At 41.1% G+C, this 21846-nt stretch overlaps 2 protein-coding genes across 5 annotated transcripts in view; both read left to right on the top strand.

Moving 5' to 3' along the window:
- Positions 1–119: 119 nt before the first annotated feature.
- MRPS10 (mitochondrial ribosomal protein S10) lies at positions 120–10654 on the top strand. 4 transcript variants are annotated; one of them, XR_004158812.1, is made up of 9 exons: positions 120–222; positions 2295–2353; positions 2451–2523; positions 4021–4160; positions 4589–4697; positions 5721–5810; positions 6080–6175; positions 8653–8800; positions 10371–10654. XR_004158812.1 is itself a non-coding variant. In XM_010706744.3 (8 exons), exons 1-7 carry the CDS (start codon positions 187–189, stop codon positions 6164–6166), a joined length of 594 nt encoding a protein of 197 aa, XP_010705046.1. In that variant the 5' UTR covers positions 120–186; the 3' UTR covers positions 6167–6175; positions 10371–10654. The 4 variants fall into 4 exon arrangements, 3 of the variants coding, with proteins under 3 accessions (XP_010705046.1, XP_010705047.1, XP_003202628.1); XM_010706744.3 differs by lacking the exon at positions 8653–8800; XM_010706745.3 differs by lacking the exon at positions 10371–10654 and having other exon boundaries at positions 8653–10364.
- Positions 10655–10917: 263 nt separating this feature from the next.
- The window catches only part of UTP25 (UTP25 small subunit processor component), a 15083-nt gene continuing 4154 nt past the window's right edge, over positions 10918–21846 (top strand). The window contains exons 1-8 of the mRNA XM_003202565.4: positions 10918–11066; positions 11940–11979; positions 13135–13384; positions 14499–14714; positions 16796–16884; positions 18070–18480; positions 18914–19133; positions 21129–21331. Of these exons, the coding sequence (XP_003202613.1) occupies positions 10966–11066; positions 11940–11979; positions 13135–13384; positions 14499–14714; positions 16796–16884; positions 18070–18480; positions 18914–19133; positions 21129–21331 (1530 nt within the window). The 5' untranslated portion in view covers positions 10918–10965. The remainder of the gene's footprint in view (positions 11067–11939; positions 11980–13134; positions 13385–14498; positions 14715–16795; positions 16885–18069; positions 18481–18913; positions 19134–21128; positions 21332–21846) is intronic.

Genomic DNA, 21846 nt, shown 5'->3' with positions numbered 1-21846 from the left:
GCGCCCTGCCTCCGCCTCCCCCGCGCGCGGCCCTGCCCGCCGGTGCCGCAGTGCTACGCCTAAGGCTACCGCGGCTCCGTCATGCCGGCGGGGGGCGCTCTTCCGTAACCAGGACAGCAGTGAGCGGAAGGTGGAGGATGAGGCCGCTCTCTATTTCCGGGTCGCGCTCGTCTGGCTGGAGGCAAGATGGCGGCGCGGTGCTTGTGGAGGAGGCTTTGTCAGGTGGGGAGCGTTTCCTGGGGGCCAGTCCTGCTAGTTGGTGTCCCTTTAGCTGCGGGTTAGGCTTCTGTTCGGGACTTCGGAATGCCTTGTTTTATAGTCTGTCGTAACCATTACTCTGGTTGTAAGGGGATAACGAGGAGCAGTAACTGGGATCTAGAGGTCTTGAACTGAGCTTATTTCTGGTCTTGAACCTACAACGTGAAAACCGGGAAATCTTTTCAGATATAAAGTAGTGGTGGTTCTGCTGTTGCAGAGTTTGAAAAGCAATTGCCTTCTCGCATGTTGGGAGGATTTTGATGTGATGCTTTTCCCATTGGGTTTCTGAAGCCCCAGGCTCTCTCCCTGTGTGCATGTGCTGCCCTGTGGACTCCTTGAAAGCATCCATCTCCTGTGTGCTCCAGAATCTCCTCCAACCAAATGCAGCTGATTGGCACTGGGAGTGTTTCAAATTGGGAATCGAATTCTGTATCACTTTGATTGTCCCTTCTACATCAATGGCAGCCATTAGCGAGAGGGCATCAAGTATTTAAGTCGGAGGGTAAAAGAAGTGCTAAAACACTTTAATGCTGAATGCCATCTTTGTTACATGGGATACTGTAAGTATTGCTTTATTCGAGTTTGCATAGAACACCTTTATTTTACAAGAGCTTTAGATTCAGTATAGAGTTCCACTTCTAGTGACAAAAGGGAGCTGCAGGTGGTTGGGATAATATGCACAATCACGCAGTAAAGACTAGAGTTTGGTAAGTGGGGTGGAGCTGTACTGCTTCATGTTCTGTTATATTTGTCTGTTTTACAAGGGCTGTGCCTTATGTATTCTAAAGCAGAGGACGTGGTACATGGTATGCATGCTTTAAGGGTGTGCATCTTTGCCTGCAACTAAGTAATCTATTCTCCAAGGCCAGGTAGATAAAGCAACAGACTATATAACAAAGACTGCATATGCACAAAAACAAAGCACTGATTGTATTCCTGATTACTTTTTTGGTCTTCTTACAGCAGCATATTACTTACCCAATGATTGCCCAATCTGTAATCTCCCCTTTGTCATCTGCATAGGTTCTGTGCCGTGTACTCATACACACAGCCTTTTGCTGAATGTACTTTTACACTTATGGGTATATCTTTTCCCTGGTGTGATGTCAGGTGATGATAGTGTATTTCATACTGCCTTTAATGGGGGGAAGATGGTATTCTGATTTCAGACACAGAACGAAGGTGTAAGGATCAGGGTAATTTCCTTAGATGTATTTAATTTTGTTAGGTCTCAGGGAGTTCTTAACGTGAACTTTGCCAAATGGGGAGTTAGTGGTAGGAAGCTAAAAGCCATGTCAGAAGGGAGAGATTTTTCTGGTATGAAAGATGTGTGGTATGTCTTAATTGACGTTTGGGTTCACTACTTAACACAGGAAAAAAAAAGTTCAGTAATTAATGTGCTTTTTGGAACTGTTTCTGTGTTCTCTTCAACACAAATATTCAAAACCACAGGGAATGTTTTGTTGAAAAAAAAAGAGTGAAATCTCAAGTTAAGTTCAGAAGCTGAATTTTTCTATAGTGTCCTTTATAGGACACCTCTCAACTGCTTTTACAGCAAGTCCTACTTACGTTCATCTAAGGAGGTTTCACTGTACTGTCAAACTAGAACTATAGAAAAAACACTATACATAAAAATGGTATCTGATACCACACAAAATGTATTTTCTAATAAAGAGTTACTTTGTGATTGCTGTTTGGGTGCCTGGTTAATCATAGCTGCAAACTGTTGTATTATTTCCCTAACGTGTGGGATTTCTCTTGTTGTTTCTGTTTGATGATTGTTTCTCTGTTTGCTCTGTGAGATTTGTCTATGTGTGGAGGGGGCTTGCTGTTATTTTTATGACACAACTTTAGATAATTCCATGCTCCTGTTTTTCTGTGTTTTCTGATGGAGCAAGCTTTACAGTTTGGCAGATCAGTGTCAAGCAGTGCGTTATGCTCTGTTGCTGATACAAGTAACCTTTGATAAATCTATATTATTCGCTGTCTACTTTCCAGTGAAGAAAAAAAGCAATTTGATCACTTGTTTTATACAGGGATCATCTTTTCCTGTCAACTATGCAAGCAGAGTTATGCAAAAGCAGTGTTTTCTTCCGTAAGTTTAACAGACCCTCCTCCCTTCCACTTTTCCCCCACGCTTCCTCAAAAAGTGCAACTTCAACATTAATTTCATGCTCTCCCTATCAATCTAGAAACTTTGACTTGGTGGGAGGACGATTCTCTGGATCCCATGTTCATACAGAGGAGCCTAAGACTAATCCTCTGGTAAGTGTTTAATAGAACAGGGTACTGTATGCCATTGTAATTATGAAGAGAATAGAGAGAAGAAGTAAATCCCTCTATTTCAGGTGGTTTGGTTTTTTTTAAGCCCGGATGATGTCAAATTGGCCTTAGAGTAAGAAACAGTTTAGATTACTGCTGTTTGAGATTGTATTTTCAGCATGATTCCTGTAGCTCACAGTCGCCTCTTTGTTGCTTTCCTCCTTTGTAGTGTCTGTGTTTTGGCTTTAGGAGAAAAACTATATTGATAACACACCAATGTTTTAGTCATTGCTGAGCAGCACTGTACAGAGCCGAGGATAGTTTGGTTTCTCAGCTTCTCTTACTGCTCTGCTAGAGAGGGGACTGAGGGGTAAGGGAGAGGGCAGGACCAGGCAGCTGACCTGAACTGGCCAAAGGGATATTCCATATCCTAGGGCATCTTGTGAAAGCTATGAAAGTGAGAGGAGTTGGCTGAGGGGCTGCTGCTGCTCAGAGACTGGCTGGGCATCGATCAGTGTGTGGGGAGCAGATGTGTTATGCATCCCTTGCTTTGTGTGTGTGTCTGTGTGTGTGTATTGAGTGAGAGAGGAATACACACACACACACACACACACATATATAATATTTACATATTTCTTTATATTATTTATTTATGTATTACATTACTATTGTTTTTGTCCTCTTTCTTTTCTGTTGCAGTCAATAGTTCTTATCTCAACCCACAAGTTCTATGTTGTTGTTTTTTTTCCCCCAGTTCTCCCCCCACTGGGAGGGGGCAGTGAGTGAACAAATTGTGGTGCTGAGCTGCCTGCCAGGTTCAACCACAACACAAAACCAGCCTTCCTGCCACATCTGCTGCGTGCTGGCATTACTGCTCTGAACTGCAGGAGAGTAAACCAGGGCTTTTCAGATGAACAGTGAGCCCAGGCCATTAGAAATGAACGCTCAAACTAGAAGTCATAAAATTGTAACTTGAAAGTCACAGACTTCTAACCTAGGCAAATAGAAAGGATAATATGCCTGGGGAAGACTGGTATATTTAAATAGCTTTATTTTAGGAAGGTGAGAATTCTTGTACCTGACCATAATGATAACCAATAAAAGTTTGAGAATTTCATGTTTTTCACACTTCTATTTAGAATGCTCATATTGCTGCTCCAAACTTGCTTTAACTTCTAATAAGAAGTTATTTTTCATGCCTTTGCAAGTGTTCTTTTAGCTGACATTCCCTTTGCATTCTTGAGTGAGAAATTTTGCCTGAATATTCAGAAGTTAGGTTTCTCTTCACACTTAGAGGGACAGTAAGATGAAGGATCTCTGTTGATTGAGATTAATACGGTTATCCTCTTGCAGGTAAATATCAAATGAGTGAATAACAGTATGTGTGTGGTTTTTTTCTTCTTTTACAAACGGGACACGCAGGCTAAGAAGATATGTAGTGATTGGATTAATAAAGGAGGACATGGAGTGGTAACACTTACCTTTTCTTAAAAAATACAGGTGTCTATTTCAGATGAGCCAGAAATACTGTACCGGAGACTGTCCCTTTTAGTTAAAGGCCACGATAAAGCTGTGTTGGACAGCTACGAGTATTTTGCAGTGCTTGCAGCTAAAGAACTTGGCATAACTGTTGAAAAAGTGTAAGTAACCCATCTCTAGCATGATGTGATGTCAGATGCTTTTTACATGATCTGCTGTAACTCAAATTCCGTGCTTACAAGTATTTCCTTTTTAGAATAAATGGGTTTTATCTGACATTCCTTCTCAGATTATAAATCTGACACTTCTTAGATGGTAACGTGGTGATGAGAAAGCAGAAGCAGTGCTACATGCAGTGCTGCCATAGTAGGATTGCATTGTAACTGCATAAAAGATACCAGGAATACTCTTGTTACAGTCATCAGTGCTGTAGCATTAATACCAAGCTGTACCAGTACTTCATACTGCCTTGTACATCTTCTAAATGTCAGATAACAGCAGAGATTTCACCATAATCTCAGATAATTTATATTAACATCATTTATATAAAATTCAACATTACAGCATCTTCTCTTTGTTCTTTGTTCAGACACAGACCTCCAAAGAAGATAGAACGACTTACGCTTTTAAAATCTGTACACATTTACAAGAAGCACAGAGTTCAGTATGAAATGAGAACACACTACACCTGTTTGGAGGTAAGAAAGATGTAAAAGGAAGAAATATTAATTCAGTTAGCTTGGGGAGATGAATGCTGGGAATACAGTAGGAGGGCACTGATGTAGGTACATCAAATGTGGCACAAATTATTCTGAATGTGCAGCCCATCTAATTTTTTCTACAAGGCTGATTTTGACCAGTATACGAAAGAATGATTTAAAAATAAGGTAGATAGCAGAGTTACCTTTATATATTTTATGCTCTCGATTTCCAATAATCTGTAGGATAATAACTTTCTCATGGAAGGGAAGATGCTGCAGGTAAGTCATTGTCATGGTAGTAATTGAGAGTTCTGTTCGCCATGAGTTTGCTTGATATTTTGAATGCTTTTGCCCCACGCAACATCATGTGACAAACTAAAATTGTAAGGGGAGAAATACCAGAAAGGAAGTGTGTACAAACCACTAGTTCTGTGGCTGGTGACACAGACTTATGTATGGTTTAGAATGCAGCTGTGGTTGTCTTTCATAGAGTAAAAGTTTACTGCCAGCATTTTGTGGCCTGTAGGTCTATTATGGTGTAGTTGTGCTTAGTAAAATGTGTCTCTGCACTCAGTCCTCAGACAGTAGAGCATTGCTGATGGCTGCCCACAGACCATAAACACAACTTCTGCTTTCCAAGAGAAACTAGAATCGAGAACATGGTAGAGTTCTGGAGTCGGGGGATTTCAATCCTGCTTGAATTTTGAGAGTATAAAAAAGCTATGAGTTCTGGCATAACCTGCAGTTTGATCTGATACTTGCAGTATTAAGGTCTAATTCTATCACGATCCATATGTATGAGCACACAGTATATATTCAGTTCTGCATGGAATTGTTACTTTATACTTGCATAAGATGTGTACTGCTTACCTGCCTGTGTTGAATTTTATGGGAGGTGGCCTTTTATGGGAGCTGGCCTCTGCAAAAACTAGAGAAGTCAGAGCAAACTCCTTTTTTTCATATTCCATTTGAAGTATTGTAATAGTCCTTCACTAAAAAACCACATCACTTCTGTTTTAGTTAAAACACCTGACGGGCAGTACTGCTGCGGTGTACTTAGAGTATGTTGAACGAAACTTACCTGAAGGGGTTGCCATGGAAGTAAAAAAGGTAAGTTTCCATCTCATGTTATTAACTGCTGTGAGATTAAGTCCAGATGCAAGTACTAGTAATTACTGAATTCTTCAGAAAGTCACTAGAAGAAACACATGTAGTTTGTAGACTGTTTTTTCTAAATATTGAAAGCAGGCTGTATTACTAAAAAACGTCACTAGGTGGCACTTCTAATCCCATAAATATCCGAAACCAAAATAAACAAAGCATAGTAGTTAACATCTAACTAGTTGGTACAATAAATTGTTTCCTTCCTTCCATACCAGACTAAGATAGAGAAAATACCTGAACACATCCGGGAGCCAGTTTGGGATACTCTACCTCAAGTAGAAGAAACAGAAGTCAAATCATGAATTCACCAGGTACTTGGGTGTTAGTACTGGAACTAGTTGCTCCTATCAACCTAATTTACTAAGACAATCTACTGATAAATAAAAGTCCTGTTTTATAAAATAATTAAATATATTCTTGTTTTACTGAGTTATTCTTGATCGTAGCTCCAGAACTAACTGAACATCTATAACGTGAAGAAGCTTGACTGCACGCTGTGATCAAAAACTGTGATCATCTGTAATGTTTTTTGAAGGCTAAAATGTATTTATAAATAACCTAGATCCCCATTTGACACCGAGTGGCTTCTGAATTCTGAAGTACTTAGAAGATACTGCTTGCATTAGTGTAAAGTTTAAGGTGAAGGATGCCAGACTGTTAGATGTTTTTTTGTTAGTGGTGCTTTGAAATAAGTAAATCCCAGTTGTGTATACAGCTTATGTATTAACATGTAGTATGTCAGAAAATGCAGTCTTAAGGAGCACTGAGATACAGTGAGATTTTTCTATGCTCTTATAGTTCCAGTAGCCTCATTTCCAGCATTAACTGTTTGCTGAAAGGAGAACACATTGATTCCAGTACAAATACGAGCTTTCTACAGGTGTAAGTCTCTAATTTTATGAAGTAGCTGTAGGACCATGTTGCAAAGTAAATGCATGCTAGAAAGTGTCGTTGTACATAGGACAAATGGTGCATTAAATGCCTTATTTCACTGCAGGGAAAGGTATAGCATTTTTCTAAAGTGGTGGGTTCGTTACTATTCAGTAAACCTAGTCTAGCTGGACACAGGTTTTGCTTAGAGGGAGAAAAAAGAGTACAGATAGCAAAAGGGTGCTCAGCTAACTTGAAGGTTACTTCACTGTGAATCAAAAGAGATGCTGCTAGATGCAAAACAGTCAGTGACTTCAGACTGCATTAAGCACTTTGATATTACTAGGTTAGCAGGTAGGACAGAACTGTAGAAATGTACTTTGGCTTAATTTAACTGCTATTAAGAATAATTTACATAAGGAATATCCTTGACCAGACAGCCAAAGAGCCTGGACCATACTTGCTGACAGTCCTCAAAGTCACATTCACAAAAGAAAAGAAGCTTAGTGTTGTTATCAGACAGAAGTGCAGAATCTTAATGGGAAATAGCTGAAAGATGTGAAACCAAGCTTATGCTTGAAGATCAGCTATGTTTTCTAGTTGTAGAGAGGCCCAAAGTTGTTTCAGGAGAGATGTTTCAAGACAGTCAGTAAAACTGGTATCATTTGTGACAGAAGGAAAGCTGCCTGAGCGTTTTCTGCAATATGCCCAGACAGCAAAAAAAATGTGGTTAATCAGATCACTTAGGAGAAGATATACTGCCTGGTTATCCCTTGAAAGTATCTGCTTTCCACAATTTCAAGCTGTTTTCTTTTTAGTATAATATAGCATTTCTTAAAACCATATCACATATTATATAACAGTAGGGAAGAAACTATGTGCTGGCTTGGATAAATAAAACTGATGCTTCGGAGAGGAACAGCTTCTTTCAATTCTGCATGGTGTTTTCTTCAAATTTGCCATGCCTTAGTTTTGTATAAGCCACCTGCCAAATCCCTGCTGTATATAGTATCAAAATGTGCTTGAGCTCAATACGAAGTCTTCTACCTCTTAGTTCGATGCTCAGTAAGGTTAAGGTGTTGTCTTTTATTGTCTTTGGTGTTCTATTCTGGGCCTCAGTTTCTGACTAAATGGCCAGTCAGTGTGGCTTTTCAGTTGGCTGACGGTTTTAGCTATCAGACCTTAATAGGATCAGACTTAGGTAGCAGCTGTGGAAAATATTAACCCACATAAGCAGCCCCCAGGCAGGAAGGCATTCTTTATCTTTGAAAAGGTGTTATTAGTGGAGAATTTTTTGCCTGCAGCCTCACCATATTCTGGGGGAAGCCAGTCTACCTTTAAAACTATCTCTGGACCTCAGCAGTGTTGACAGAACTGTACTTACCAGTTGTCACAGGCTACCTCCACCCTGAGAAAGCAGAATTATCTGTGCAGAGTCTGATTGTTACAGGCCAGTATTTAACAGAACTGCTTTGTAGGCCATACTTCTCACCCTTATTTTTCCCTGCACAAAGCTTTCTTCTTTTTGAGACTGTAATCCTTTGTTACCTGCTATAGTCTTCCCATAGCAGCATCTTTATTTCTGGTTTTGCCTTTGCGTAACACAATAACTGCGGTATGTTCTGATCATCTTTTTTCATCCACTGATGTGGCATCTGACTTTCACAGCAAGTTCCTGATCCTCACTTAAGAACTTTGGATTAACCATATTGTCAGTAACTCTTTTGATTGTTTACTTCTTTTCCTGTTCTTTTAGTACACGTTTTAGAGGAAGTAAGAAAATGCAATTTTCACATTACTTATAAACAACAGTATTTGAGCATGCTGTATTGTTTTCTTCTAAGTTAGACATCCAAAGCTTAAATGACACCCAGGCAGATTTGTAATCGGTCTGAAATGCCTGCTTTTGCTTTCACAGAGCAAAATCACCAGGATCACTGATTTCATGCCCTGAAGTTAAGGCAACATACCCTTCATGGGATTTTCTGTGCATCACAACAAAGTATTCCTACCTTTTGAGAACTCCAGACTGAGTCTGAAACAGTCGAGGCACTGTCAGTATTGCTGTATGTATCAACTGATACTTCCTCCTTTCAGTGGTTTTCTGACATGGAACTAAACTGAATCCTTAGCATCAGTTCAAAATCAGTACCCTTTTTGTAAAGGAAACGTAAGATGAAAAAGTCTTGATAACTCAGTAACAAAGCTCAATTTTCAATATGCTGTAGCCCAGTTTTACCCTGTAGCCTGGACACATTAATCCTGCTGCTCTCACCTCTGGCTGATACTTCATTAGCCCTATCTAAAAAACAAATATTAACCCAGGTCAGTCATTCAGAGGGCCAGATTTTAACACGTATAAGCTAATTTTTTTTTTCTTCTCTCTTTCTATATAGTCTTACTATTTATGAACTTAGGCAGCAATAAAACAATAAACCTTCAAATTTTTGCTTTCCCGCTGCCCAGTTCAGAATTCAGGTTTCCTTATGCTCTGTGGCATTTGAAGATAGGCACTTGTAGTCTGAAATCAGCTCTGACCCTTTGCACATATCTAATAAATTCCTGCCTGCTAGTATACTCTTACTGAGCACTTTAGAATAAGAGAACTGAAAATGCTCAAGAACACAGGCAGTTAACATTGCACAAATATTTGATGAAGTTCACCCATACTTTGAAAGCTAAGGCAGACAACCCAAACCATTGCTTTAACGGAAAGGAAGCAGCAGTGTTTGTAAAAGTTCCTTGCTGTCAGAATACTACTTTACGACCATCTTGAAGCTTGTTTAGGCAGATTTCTAGCATTTTCTGCCAGTATGAGCAAATAAATTTCCATAGATCAGAAAACAGATGCCAGTATAAAGCTGTTCTGGAGCCCCAAACAGTTGTAGTAAGTATAAGAGAAGTATCATGAAAGAAGTTCCTAATATGACAGAGAACTTCAGCATGCTGTCAGTAAGACTGTCTCAGTCTGAATAGGACTGGGTTAATGCTGGCACTGTAGACAGACAAGTCTTCAAGTCCATTCAATCATCAGAATCATTGGTAACTGTAAGTTAGAGGTGAATTTCCTGAAGCAAGTGCTTTTTCACTAACACCTGCCAGCCTACTTTGGGTGTCAAAATATACGGACCAATATATTATGTAAACAGTTTTATAAACAGATGTTTTGTTTTTTCAGGTTTATATAGAACCTGCCCACCCGCACTTATATACCTCATCCAATTAATTTTTAACTGTCAGGGCACTGCAAGTACAGTGAAGAACAGCCCCTTTAAACCAAGTAGCGCCAACACCAGTGTTTAGTTATTTGAAATGTAAAATTCATTCTGTTTTTAGAATGTTCTACCTGTATAATCCAAAACCTGTTGTGTGAATTGAAAGTACCACATATAATCCTGTAAGTTCTTCAACTGAACTGACCTGCTGAAATGGCATACTCTGATTCAGCGACCATTTGTGAGCAAAGAACTTTCAGCTTCATTATGGTGCCTGTGAGAAATAGAAAGTTTGGGTGGTTTTTGTGCTGTATGTTTTATTTCATAAAATATGAAGCAGCTGTCAAACATTACTGTATTGATCACCAGTGGTTAGGAAAGCAGGAGGTTCTGTCATGGCCCTGTTTTTGGATCTTCACAGGTATTTCCCTTTTAATCTCTGCATTTATGTGAAATAGCACATCAAGATAACACCAAGATTTCTTTGTGTAAGGAAAAGAACAGGAACGCATCAGGAAGTGCCAGGTATTGTGGGAGTGATGTATGGGGTGGAAAACAGAACTATAGGCAAGCATGGGCTGTGCTGCAGGAAGAAATGAACTGCCTTGTCTTCTGAGTAACTTGGGATTTGTATCTTAAACAGTCTGCATCTTCATTATATACAACAAAATGGAGCATATGAAATAAAGGGGAATTAAAATTCTACCATCTGTGGTTTAACTTGTGCTGCCTAAGTAACTCACGGCAAAACTATTTAAAGTTAACTTACACTTGGATAAGAGACTGAACGATACATTTATTTCGATAAAATATATACAATGAAAACTTAACAGCACATGGGAGAGTCCCTCCTCCATAGAGAAGACTGGCAGCGTCCCGGAACGCATCTCTGCTGTCTGGGTGCTGTAGATGCAGCCGGCCTTTAGGAGAGCGAGGCAGCCGCCCGCAGCGCGCCGCCACGCGGCATTGCGACAGCCGCCCCTGACGGCCGTGCCGTAAAGCGCGGCGGTGCCGGCATGGGGAAGCGGCGCGGCGGGAGGGAGCTGGCGCGTGGCCTGAGCAAGCGGCAGAAGAAACACCTGCGGCAGTTCGGGGAGCAGCACCCCGTGTGCGACCGGTGAGCGCTGCGGGCCGCCTCCGCACGGCCCTATGTACCGAGCCCAGGCCGTGCGCCTTTTCGGAGGGGTTGGGTTAGAGCGTCCCGTTGGCAGAATCCCCAGCTGGTGAACTGATGCGCTTTTCCCGCTCCACTGGGCAGCGCTCGGTGCCACAGGTGGGCTCCCGTCTGGCTGGCTGCTGTACGAGCTGCCTTCCGAGAGCGGCGGGCGGGACCGATGCCTGCGCTTGGGGTGAGGCCTCTGCCAGAGGGAGCTGCTGCTCCTGCCCGACCCTGCCCTCAGCTGCCGCGCCGCTCCGTCTTTTCCTCCAGCTAAGAGTTACGGCTGGGTGCCCCGAGTCCTGCTTACAGATGTAAACGCACGTTGTGCTGAGCCAGGCTGCTGCTTTGCCAGTTCCAGCGAGTCCTCGCGCTCTGCTCAGCCTCTGTGAGTCCTGCAGTTTCCCTGCAGGCCTCCTTCACGTCGCTCAGGCTGGCCCCCTATGAGGAGAGGAGGGAATTTCTTTCCAAGTCCTGCTAGGTTCTGGTGTCCTGCAGAAAGCTCAGCACTTTCAGAAGACTTTTCCCGCTATTTATGCCTTTGTGCTCAGGTTCTTTTTAACACTTGGTATTCTGATTAAAGCCAGAAATGCTTTAAAATGTTTCTCTTCATGATCATACACACCTGGGCTCCACACACAGGCTGTAGCACCAGCTGAGAGTAGCCTGTCAGGGTGAGCCCTGACTCTGTTTCCTTAAGGAGAATTGTGTGATGCTCTGGCTTTAAGCTTTCTTTCAACTGCTCTAAGGCTCAACAATTTCTTCTCTTCTTCATTTGTGTTTATCCTGTGCATAATATCATTGACAGCAAGATATTTTGGTGATTTTTTTCAGGGTTTCTGGAAGACCAGAAGCAACTCAAATATGTGAACTGGTAATATATTTTTATTTCTTCCTCACTTTACCTGTTGTATAGTTCAGTGAAGTGGAACACTGTGCCTTTCTTGTTCAGGAAGATTCAGTTGTTCCTTTTAGAAAACCTGCTTTTAGGAGGAAAAAATGAATATTTCTCTGTGATTCCAAATTGTTCTGTGTAGTGTCAGACTCGTAACTGCAATATCAAGAGACAGCAGAAGAAACAGGATACAATACTGCTATTCTTGCTTGTTTTTTTTAATGTTACTTAGCCATGGCAAAAAGTAGGACATGCTTTAAGTTATTTTATTAATACACAGTGGTGCTTGAGTTAGGGAATGAGATGCTCTCTGTATCTCTGAATGATATGTTCTCTGCTGAATGAAGAAATGTTGATGCTCGTTCCTGTCTTCAGATTACAGTGCTTCAGTTTTCTTTCAGTTAGGGCTTGTTAACCTCCCTTATCATCAGACCAATTCAAGACTTCAAAGTTTAGCGTGGAGAAAGTAATTAATGACTCTGCTCAGTTGTTTCCTTTAGCACTTTTTTTTTTTTTGCATTAATGTTGTATTTACTGAGTTTTTGCATTGTGCTGAAAGGAGCTAAGAAAGAATAAATGGTGCTGTGCTTATAGTCCTGGTTTTGCTATGATGTTGGCTGTAACCTGGCATGTTGTTCTTAGTTTGTGCAAGGCTGGGACAGACCTGACTTTTGGTGTCTGGCTTGTTTGAAGCTTAGAGCTTTAGATGCTGAGCTAGACCTGATTCCTTCGTGAACTTTGGTCAGCTGAAGGTTATTCCATTTCTCTTTTTGAGAGCCAAAAGCATTTTCAGTATGTATGCCCTTCTACACGTGGTTTTTGTAGGAATATCAAAGGCCTGTTTGTCACGAGGACAGATTTGTTCTCTGAGGCTGAAAGAAACCAACTTTGTGATGCTCTGAGTCAAATCGGTGCAGAACAAAGCATCTGGACCTAAGTCTGCCCAGGTCCTTTCAGAATCCATGTGGAAATGTTCGATATAACTGTTCACATAAGATAGAGATTTGGGGAAAATCTCATTGCATCTGCATAGGGGTAGAATGGGAAGAAGAAAATGTAGTATGGGAGCTGGAGCTGAGGGTGTTCGCTTGCTGTCTAATAGCCTGCTGCTGTTGTTATTGTTTTCATATTTAGTCTGACAATTCTGATAAATCAAGTGCAGAAAGCGATTCAGAGACTGAGGTGGAACAAGTCTCTGTCTATCACAAGCTTCTGGCTACCCTGAAGGCATCTCCTGAGTCTGAGAGTGAGGAAGAGGAAGATGAAAGTGAATCAGAAGAAGCTGAGGAAAGTGAAGCAGAACTGGACAGCAAAGGGTCCCAGGAGCCCAAAGAAGCTGTTGGAGGTGAAGAAGATCAGAATGGTCTACAAGAGCAAGAAGAAGGTAGTTTCTTTTGCTGTGCTTTAGTAATTATTGTCCAGTTAGTGTTTAATCAATGGATATACAGATAGTATATATATATATCTAGGAGCTTGGCTAATATAATTTATATTGGAGGAAATGAGAGAAAGTTACTCACCCTGTCCTGGGCTTGCAAGATGAACTCCTGATGGAGCAGATCTCCAGAGAGATCCTTCCCCACTGGCAGTCAGCTCTTAAATGGATCTAGGAGAGGTGGAGCCAGGCTCCACCCCTTCCTGCAGCACGGGTGATTTGCCTTCACCTGTGCTCCCATGGCTGACTCATTGCTTGCGTCAGGTGATCAATCAAAGGTTCAGGCCGTGATTCAGCAGCCCCATACAGTTAGCAAGTTTGAATAGTGTCTGTTTTTAGCCCTGATCCTGGTGCAGACAGGCTGATTGGCTGGGTGCTCTTCTGGCTGTTGCTCTATTGCCACTCTGTGAGTGTGAGCAGCAGCTGCTGGGGTATTTAGCAGGGCAAAGGGTAGCTGCCCTCATCTCCCAGCTGCCAGCCTGTTGCTTCTTCCTCAGATGTTGTTTGTGTGGCAGCACAGGAGGAATCCACATGGAGCAGCATACCAGGGGTTCTCACCCACTTGCTGGGAGACGCAAGCTGTTCTCTCACACAGCATCTGGCTTGGCTGCTGCTGCTGCTGAGCAAAGAGAAAGATTTGCCTCACACCAGAGGAAAGAGTGTTTAAATTTTAAGGAAACCTCCTCCCATATGAGGAAGCATCGTCATTCATGAAGTTCCCAAGGAAATTCTGGGAGGGAGGAGTCGACTCTTTGTTTTCTCAGTTCTTCAGATTCTTTGGAAGCTAAAACTTTTATTCTCTGAATATATTTTTTCTTAAATTTTCTCAGGGAAACTATGTTTTATATTATTTAACTTTTGGCATATTAGACAACGATAGCTTTTAAAAATAATAATAATAATAAAAATTTTTAAAAAGGTAAAACAAAAGGCCTATTTTTATTTTTTTTGCGTAAGATTTTTGAAGGAAAAAGTGTAATGTAAAAGTGTTTGACATAGGCAGCCAGAAGTAGCTATTGGTAGTAGCTTTTCCAGGAGAAAATAACATGTTTCTTTCTCTAAGAAGTCACAGCTAAAGACCCACCAGAACAGGCACTTGGCCAGGAGCAGGCTGATGGGGTGGAAACTTCCTGTGATCCAAATCATGGAGCAATTGAGGAGTTTACTGATTTGAAACATGAAGCTGAGTTTAGCTTGGAAACCAATTTCATGGAAGAGGAGAGTGGAGACTGCGATGCAGACAGGAGAGAGAGCAATTCTTCACAAGCCTTTTCAGAAGGTAAAACGTAGAATTAATGTTCATTGGTGATCTGCCTTTTGAGTGTAAACACATAAATTATCAAACTCTCTAATGAGATGCTATATAGCTGCCAAGTTCTTTGGCTACACTATTTATTGTTTTGCCCACGTGTGAGCCTGTTACATAAGGGACATTTGAAGTTAACACGTGCATACAGCTGAACTGTTTGTTTTCTGTAGCTCATGTGGACAGGGATTTGTGCGTGGTTTCTGCTGTAACTGGTTAAGGCCTAAACTAGAGGAAACTAGAAATATACATAGAGGATGTTATCTTGTTCTTCTGTTTTAATGGCAGTTTATAATTTAGACAAATGCTTGGGGCTCTCTGCACTCTGAAGCATGTGCAGAGGAGTGTGACTTCGCCATGAACAGGGAGGCATCAAAAGGGGGTCTGTGTGGTATCTTCTAAGGGTGTAGCCCAGCATGCTGGTGCTGCAGTGCACTGATGGGTGAAATCTGAGCTCCAGTGCTGGAGTCGTCCCACCATGTGTAATACAAATAGCTGTGCACACGGGTGTGTGATCCTTCAGTGACACGCCGCATGTTGGCACTTGCAGAGCTCCTATTCATATTTCATGCTCTGTGGTTTTAATATCAGATGGCGTATTTTGAGAGCGAGGAATATGTGTGTAGCATCCCTAGTGATGCTGGCTTGTCATCTTAGAGCAGCAGCTGACATTAGATCTGGGAGGCAGCCTGGTTGATACACGGAATGTGTGGAAGCATCAAAGGGCCATGTGATAGAAGAAACAGCTCATTCTTGTTACCACGAGGATATTGCTTAGGCTGTTGGCATTGCATTTTAATAAGAACCAGCACTCTCCAACTGCATGCCAAGTATCCTAAAAGCTTTGTTCAACCTATAAACGATGCACTACTTTTCACTGGATTCGTATAGAAGTGGCTTTATAACTGATTATGGAAGATGAATCACCTAAGACAGCAGAAAGTGAATCCTCGGGGTGACTAGGATTGCTGAAAATCATAGAATTATAGAATCACCAAGGTTGGAAAGGACCCACAGGATCACCCTGTCCAACCACCCACCGATCACCAATAGTTCTCGCTAAACCATGTCCCTCAACACAACGTCCAAATGTTCCTTGGACACCTCCAGGGTCAGTGACCCTGCTTCGTATCATTCCTTGACTTTACTTTACAGCTGCTGAAATCTGTAAAATTTACTGAAGGGTGAATGACACCCTACTCATGTGCATTACTGGGAGGTATTTTCAAGTGTCGTGATTAGCAAATGTCTGGACTTCTGCTGGATAATTTTATGTGGATTAGATATCCTTTGGCAGGCATTAGTGTCCTCTCATTGCTCTTCCTTAGTGTTACACTGCTGCAAGCAATATACAGGGTTTGGTTTTCAAAATAAGCTTCGCATGTTAATTGTGCATACCAGGCTCTGAATATAGTATGATTTTACAGTTCCTCATCTCTTTCCTTTCCAAAAAGAATTGCTGATTAGATGAATCGTAATTCTGCTCAGTTCTGGCAATCCTTGCTACCTTGTCTCCTGATCATCTTGTCTTACTCTGCTTTATCACTAACTGTGCTCATGTCACTGCCCAGCAATGCAAAGCCCTCAGCAGAACCACAAATTGAGGGCATTAAGCTTTAGATCTTTACTGTTGACATCCCACTTCACCTGCAGGGAGTGGAAGCACTAACTGATGTTCATCAGTGTCAGAGCTTGAGGCAGAACATTGCCGATCTTTTCTACTGCACGGTGCTTCCCTGCCCAACATTTGTTTTGTGGTTTAAACTTTGAGTACTTTAGTTAGCTTTTCTTTCTTTTTAGTTAGTTTTTCTTTTCCCCACATTCCTTTTTTATTTTTAAAATTCTTTAGGCAATCTGTCAAATCTGTTCTGTTTTTGTAGAGAGAATTTGACATCCTTTCTCTTGTCTCCCAGTGCTTTGAAGTAGCTAGATTGAGCTGCAGTGTTGGCCAGCAGAAAAACTGTCCATATCGCTTGCAAATCTGTTCTGAAACTTTTGGTTCTGCCATTAGCTACAGTAGTTCTCAGGACTTTGTTATTTCTGTTTTAAAACAGATCCCTTCAAGCAGCACATGGACAAAGAACTCGAAGAAAAAGAAGTAGAAAAAATATCTACGCTTTCTAAAACTTCAAGTCAAAGCAAGGTAATGTTGTTCTGTAGCAAGCCAGAGTTCTTCAAGATCCTGGGATAAAAATATCTTTGTATACAAGTGAAGTAGTTTCATAGTCTTTATTAGGTATTGACTGTGGAGTTGCCAAGGTTTTGTCACTATTGTTGCTGAAGTGTTTCTTCTTTGCTTAATGCTGAGCGAGAGTTGGGATATCAAGTCTGCTGTTATGTCAGCGTATGGTGACACATCTGAAAATCAGAGCCTTTTGCTTTGTAATCACGAGATCCAAGGTTTGGTGCTATTCTTGGCACTGGGTGGAAGCAGGGCTGATCTTGGGGTGGTAGCAGCAGTGTGCCAGAGAGGTGCACTGCAGCTGAGCTCCTGGGGTGGCCACGGAAAGTATCAGCAGTGCTTGTGATGCATTTTTGTGTTTTTGTTTCAAGGTTGTTCTTTGTACATACTTGCAAGCAGCTAAGAAGGAATTCAGTACTTTTGTTAATACTGGCAGCAATATGTGGGGAGAAAGAATCCACCTCATTACTTGAAACAATACTGTTTTTCAAAATATTCTTTTTAGACAAACTTTTGCTTAACTTTTTCACATCTGATTTTGTTTTGGAGCATTGCCTCACATTCTGGTCACCCATATGCTGGGTGACTTTCCTTGGAAGATACCCAATGATTATACAGTTAGAGAACTAGCTGGGATGGGTTTTTTTTCCCTTTTCTATCTCTCTCTCTCTCTCTCTCTCTTCTTTTTTTTTAATATGATGGTCAGAAATACCAGTGCCACCTAAAGCATTGTATGGCATATCTTTGCTTAATTTGATGCAGACACATTACAGAAATAGAATGGGACTTGTGTGACAAGAGACTTAAAGGCAAGAATTTTTTCTTATTACATTGAAAGGTTTTGCCCATAAAATCATGCAGAGGTGTGACTGATCTGTAAATGTAGTTGGACTCCAGCACTGGCAGAAATGACATCAGTTTTCTTATTTGCAAAATGGTGACAGTATCACTGCAAAATATATCCAGACCTAGTGAGCTGAAGTTAGATGCTAAGAGATTGCATATTGAAAAAAAGGTTTCAGCTTGTATTATGAGAAGATAACTGTTCAAATTTCATGACACTGATTAAACAAGCTGTGGTGATGTGCTTTATGCTGTACTAGACCTGGTACATTTGACTTTTCTGTTTGCTTTTTTTTCCTTCAGTGGCCAAGGCTGGGTCAGCTCATTTTTTCATCTACTTTGGAGAAGCATACAACTTTAAAGCTAGACAAAGAATTCAATATGAAACAGCTTTATCTTCACAAGCCTTTAGAATCCACTTGGCCAAAAGTGAATAAACATTTCTTGTCCTCGGCAAGCAAACCAAGTGATTCCTCTTTTACCCCATTACAAAGAGAGCTCTTCTCTATTATGAATACCTACAGGGACTTGTTCTATCCGGAGAGAAATGCTTTAACAAATGGAGAAGAAATCCGGCATGCTTACTGCTTACATGCCTTGAACCACATTCTGAAGGCAAATGCCCAGGTGCTCAGCAACAATGCCAAAAAACGAGACCAAAAGCCAGGGACTGACAGTGACGACTTCAGGGATCAGGGGCTCACCAGACCTAAGGTGAGAGCACTTCAGTAATGCAATTTCCTGCACGCTTTGGGGGTCTGGTCAGGCTGTGTAAATGTCCTGGTAGTTTACTGGGAGGTATTTCTGTTGCTGCTGTTACGTGATACATTCCATGTGCCTTTCCACATCTCTTGATTGTGCCTGGAAGACATTTGCTATTAGGCCACAGAGTCCAAAGTATCATCGCACTGGGGCTCATATCAATAATCCACAACACCCACTGGTTGATAATCAGGTAGATTCAACTTGGATTAGCCTGTCTCTCGTTGTGCCAGCTGTCTGCTGCACAGTTTCAAAGCTGATGCTTGTTTTGTTTGCTGGGAGGCCCAAATGTGGGCACTTCAAAGACAAAACAATTACTTAACATTCTTAGCTGTGGATATTTGTGTTTTCTGGGTTGTTCTGTTGTAACTGTTGATCTGTGCAGGTGCTGATGATAGTGCCCTTCCGGGAATGCGCTTTGCGAATTGTGCACATTTTCATCAGTCTTCTTGAAGTGAATGAGAAAAGAAAAATAGATGTAAGTAATAAAAAGCGCTTCAAAGGGGAATTTGGCTCTGACCCAGACGAGAAGCCCCCCAACCTGAAAAGACCTGAAGATTATGAGGCCGTCTTCGCTGGCAACATTGATGACCATTTCAGAATTGGTAATGACCTACAGAACGTGACTTCGGCTTATAAAGAAGTGAGGGGCAATCTAACAGGTTCTTCCTTGATGTCTGGGAGCCATCAGGGCTGGTGAGACTCAGGGCTCTGAGGTATTTATGCTGTGTCTGCAGTGGCATCATGAATATTTCTGAAAATATTCCATTCCTTGCCATAAAAAAAGGAAGAGAAAATATAAAAGTAAACATTTTCACTCCAAGTTCAGAGTCCCTTAAAATGCAGTGATTGCTTTATTGTGGCAGGGTTGCCCACACCTCGTTTAAAAGAGGATAATCTTGATTGTGCAGCACAATCACCTGTGTTATTTAAAAATATATATATATATCAGGTCAAGTTAGCATATTCATGGTGTATCTTGAAGTAGTACCAGTGAAAACAAAACTCAAGCTCAGTACTGAGCAAAGCAGTTTTCTACTGTATTGCCCATGGTTTCTTAAACGCTAAGGAATGGCCAGCAATTAGGACTGTTGGACAAACAGTAAATGTAAGACTATTTTGTACTAATTTCAAGCTGTTTTAGTAACTAAGTGTGCAAAGAATTAGCTTGGTTCCTGGAGCTGCCTCAATGAGTTTTTTCTGACTTAACTTGGCAGATAAGAGATTCTTGAAATTATTGTCCCTTGAAAGATAAATTGGCATCCCAAGAGGTTTAATGATAGAGTGGAAGATGCAAGTTGTTCCCACTCAATCTTTCATGCTTCCCCAGTGATTATCTGTCTTGCTGAGTACATCTTACATTTTGTAGCAAAATAATTTGCCTTTCAATCCTCTCCCATAGTGCAGTCTCCTTGATCCATTTACTAGGTGTGAAGAAATGGTTGAAGAAACTTTGGGTGCTGTTAATTGGAGAAACAAATCATAGAAGCAACATAATTATTCCTTCCTAATGTGCTTTGCATCCTGTTACTTCAGCACTAAGACCTAATTTAGGGCACGTTTGTTATGCCTTACTAAAACCACCCTTTCGTGCTTTTAAACCAAATACATTTAGAATTTCTAAAATATTTATATGCCACCATGTTTTGAGATAAGTGCTGTCTTCCTGGAAATTTAACCTTTTTTTTTTTATAATTATTTTATTATTGGGTTAAAATAGCCAGTAGGAAATGTCCCTATGGAATTATTGATGTGCCTTCAGCTGTGTTTATAGTAGCTGGCTTCAGGCAGACAGGGCAATAAGCTGAAGAGACACCTGTGTTGGACAGCCTGTAGTGGGTGGTTTGAATGTGGTTCAAATCGAGACTGTAAAATCAGAAAACTGTGGGTCCATACAGTTATAGGTAACAATCTCCTTCTCCTTTGCTTCTTTGCTTTTCCTCTCTTTATCATCAGAGGTGATGCATAAGCTAGTTGACACTGCAGCGTGTCCTTGAGAAACCAGGTAGCACTTTCCCTGGCAGAAGTGTAGGTCTGGCTATGCTTTCTGCCTTTGTAACATGCTCAACCTTGTCCTTGGTGTTTTAGTAGCATCTCTTGTGACCCTGTGAATGAAAGCAATCAGCGCTCAGGAGTTCCATGCTAAATCTTTCATGACAGATTGAAATAACTGTTACTATAGTAGATAATGACATGGACCAAAGCCTAGAGGTGAGGGTGAAAGGAGTAGTTAATCATTTCTACTTCTGCTTTTTTTCGTCTTTTTAGCCTCTCGTTCCTTCTCTTTTATTTTAACAGTAAATCAAGAGAAATGCATTTTGGCTCAGTAATATCATGCAAGCTATGAAAAAACTGGGAAAAGAAAGAGCTGCTGAAAGAGTTCTAACAATGAAAATCTGCCAAAGGTTTAAGAAATGGAGGAAGGGTGGATAAGCACATTGTCAGGGAAAAGAAGTTTCAGCCAGATTGTTTTTGTTCTGCTATAATCACAAGCATGTGCTAAGGGAGAAGAAATGTAGGGAGTTACTGTTACAGAGTCTTCTGGAAGAAAATGGTTGATCCTTAACCTTGACTAAGAAATGCTATTTGTGTTCTGACAGGCGTTGCGATTCTTCAAAAGAGCATGAGATTGTATGCGCCATTTTATTCATCAGACATCATCATTGCCTCTCCCCTGGGTATGAGGACTATCATTGGCACAGAGGGAGAGAAGAAGAGAGACTTTGATTTTCTGTCATCCATAGAAATGCTCATAATTGATCAGGCAGACATTTACCTAATGCAGAACTGGGAACATGTTCTGGTACGGTTTTCGTATTTTTTGTGTTGCATTGTGTCTTCTTCATCTAATTACAACTTATTTTTAAGAATTAATGGTTCTGCTATTTTTTACTGACTTTATTCTAGACATTTATTTGTCCCTTTTCTTTCATCCACCAATATTTATTTCCTTTTACAACAAGTAATTTTCCTGCAGCTTTTGGTAGTATTCAGTACCTGTTCTCTGTAAATCTTAGAATTTGGATATAAGGTAGAAGTTTTTCCACACAGAGGATGGTGACACACTGGAACAGGTTGTCCAGGGAGGTTGTGGATGCCCATCGTGGAGGCATTCAAGGCCAGGCTGGATGTGGCTCTGGAGAGCCTGGTCTGATGGTTGGTGACCCTGCACATAGCAGGGGGGTTGAAACTAGATGATCTTTGATGTTCTTTTCAACCCAGGCCATTCTATGATTTTATGCTTTACTACTGTATTTCATCATAGTTTGGTTGTGGGGTTGGGTTTTTTTATTTTTGGTTGATTGGCTTTTTTTCCTT

The sequence above is a fragment of the Meleagris gallopavo genome, chromosome 2 (genome assembly GCF_000146605.3).
Source record: "Meleagris gallopavo isolate NT-WF06-2002-E0010 breed Aviagen turkey brand Nicholas breeding stock chromosome 2, Turkey_5.1, whole genome shotgun sequence".
Lineage (NCBI taxonomy): Eukaryota > Metazoa > Chordata > Aves > Galliformes > Phasianidae > Meleagris > Meleagris gallopavo.
The sequence above is the reverse complement of the archived record's forward strand: the minus strand, read 5'-3'. Positions and strand labels throughout refer to the sequence as shown.

Coding starts and splice junctions, on each gene's coding strand:
- MRPS10 (XM_010706744.3), top strand. CDS start 187: ATGGCGGCGCGGTGCTTGTGGAGGAGGCTTTGTCAG. Junction 223..2,294: donor TGTGGAGGAGGCTTTGTCAG/GTGGGGAGCGTT, acceptor TGTTTTATACAG/GGATCATCTTTTCCTGTCAA. Junction 5,811..6,079: donor TTGCCATGGAAGTAAAAAAG/GTAAGTTTCCAT, acceptor CTTCCATACCAG/ACTAAGATAGAGAAAATACC.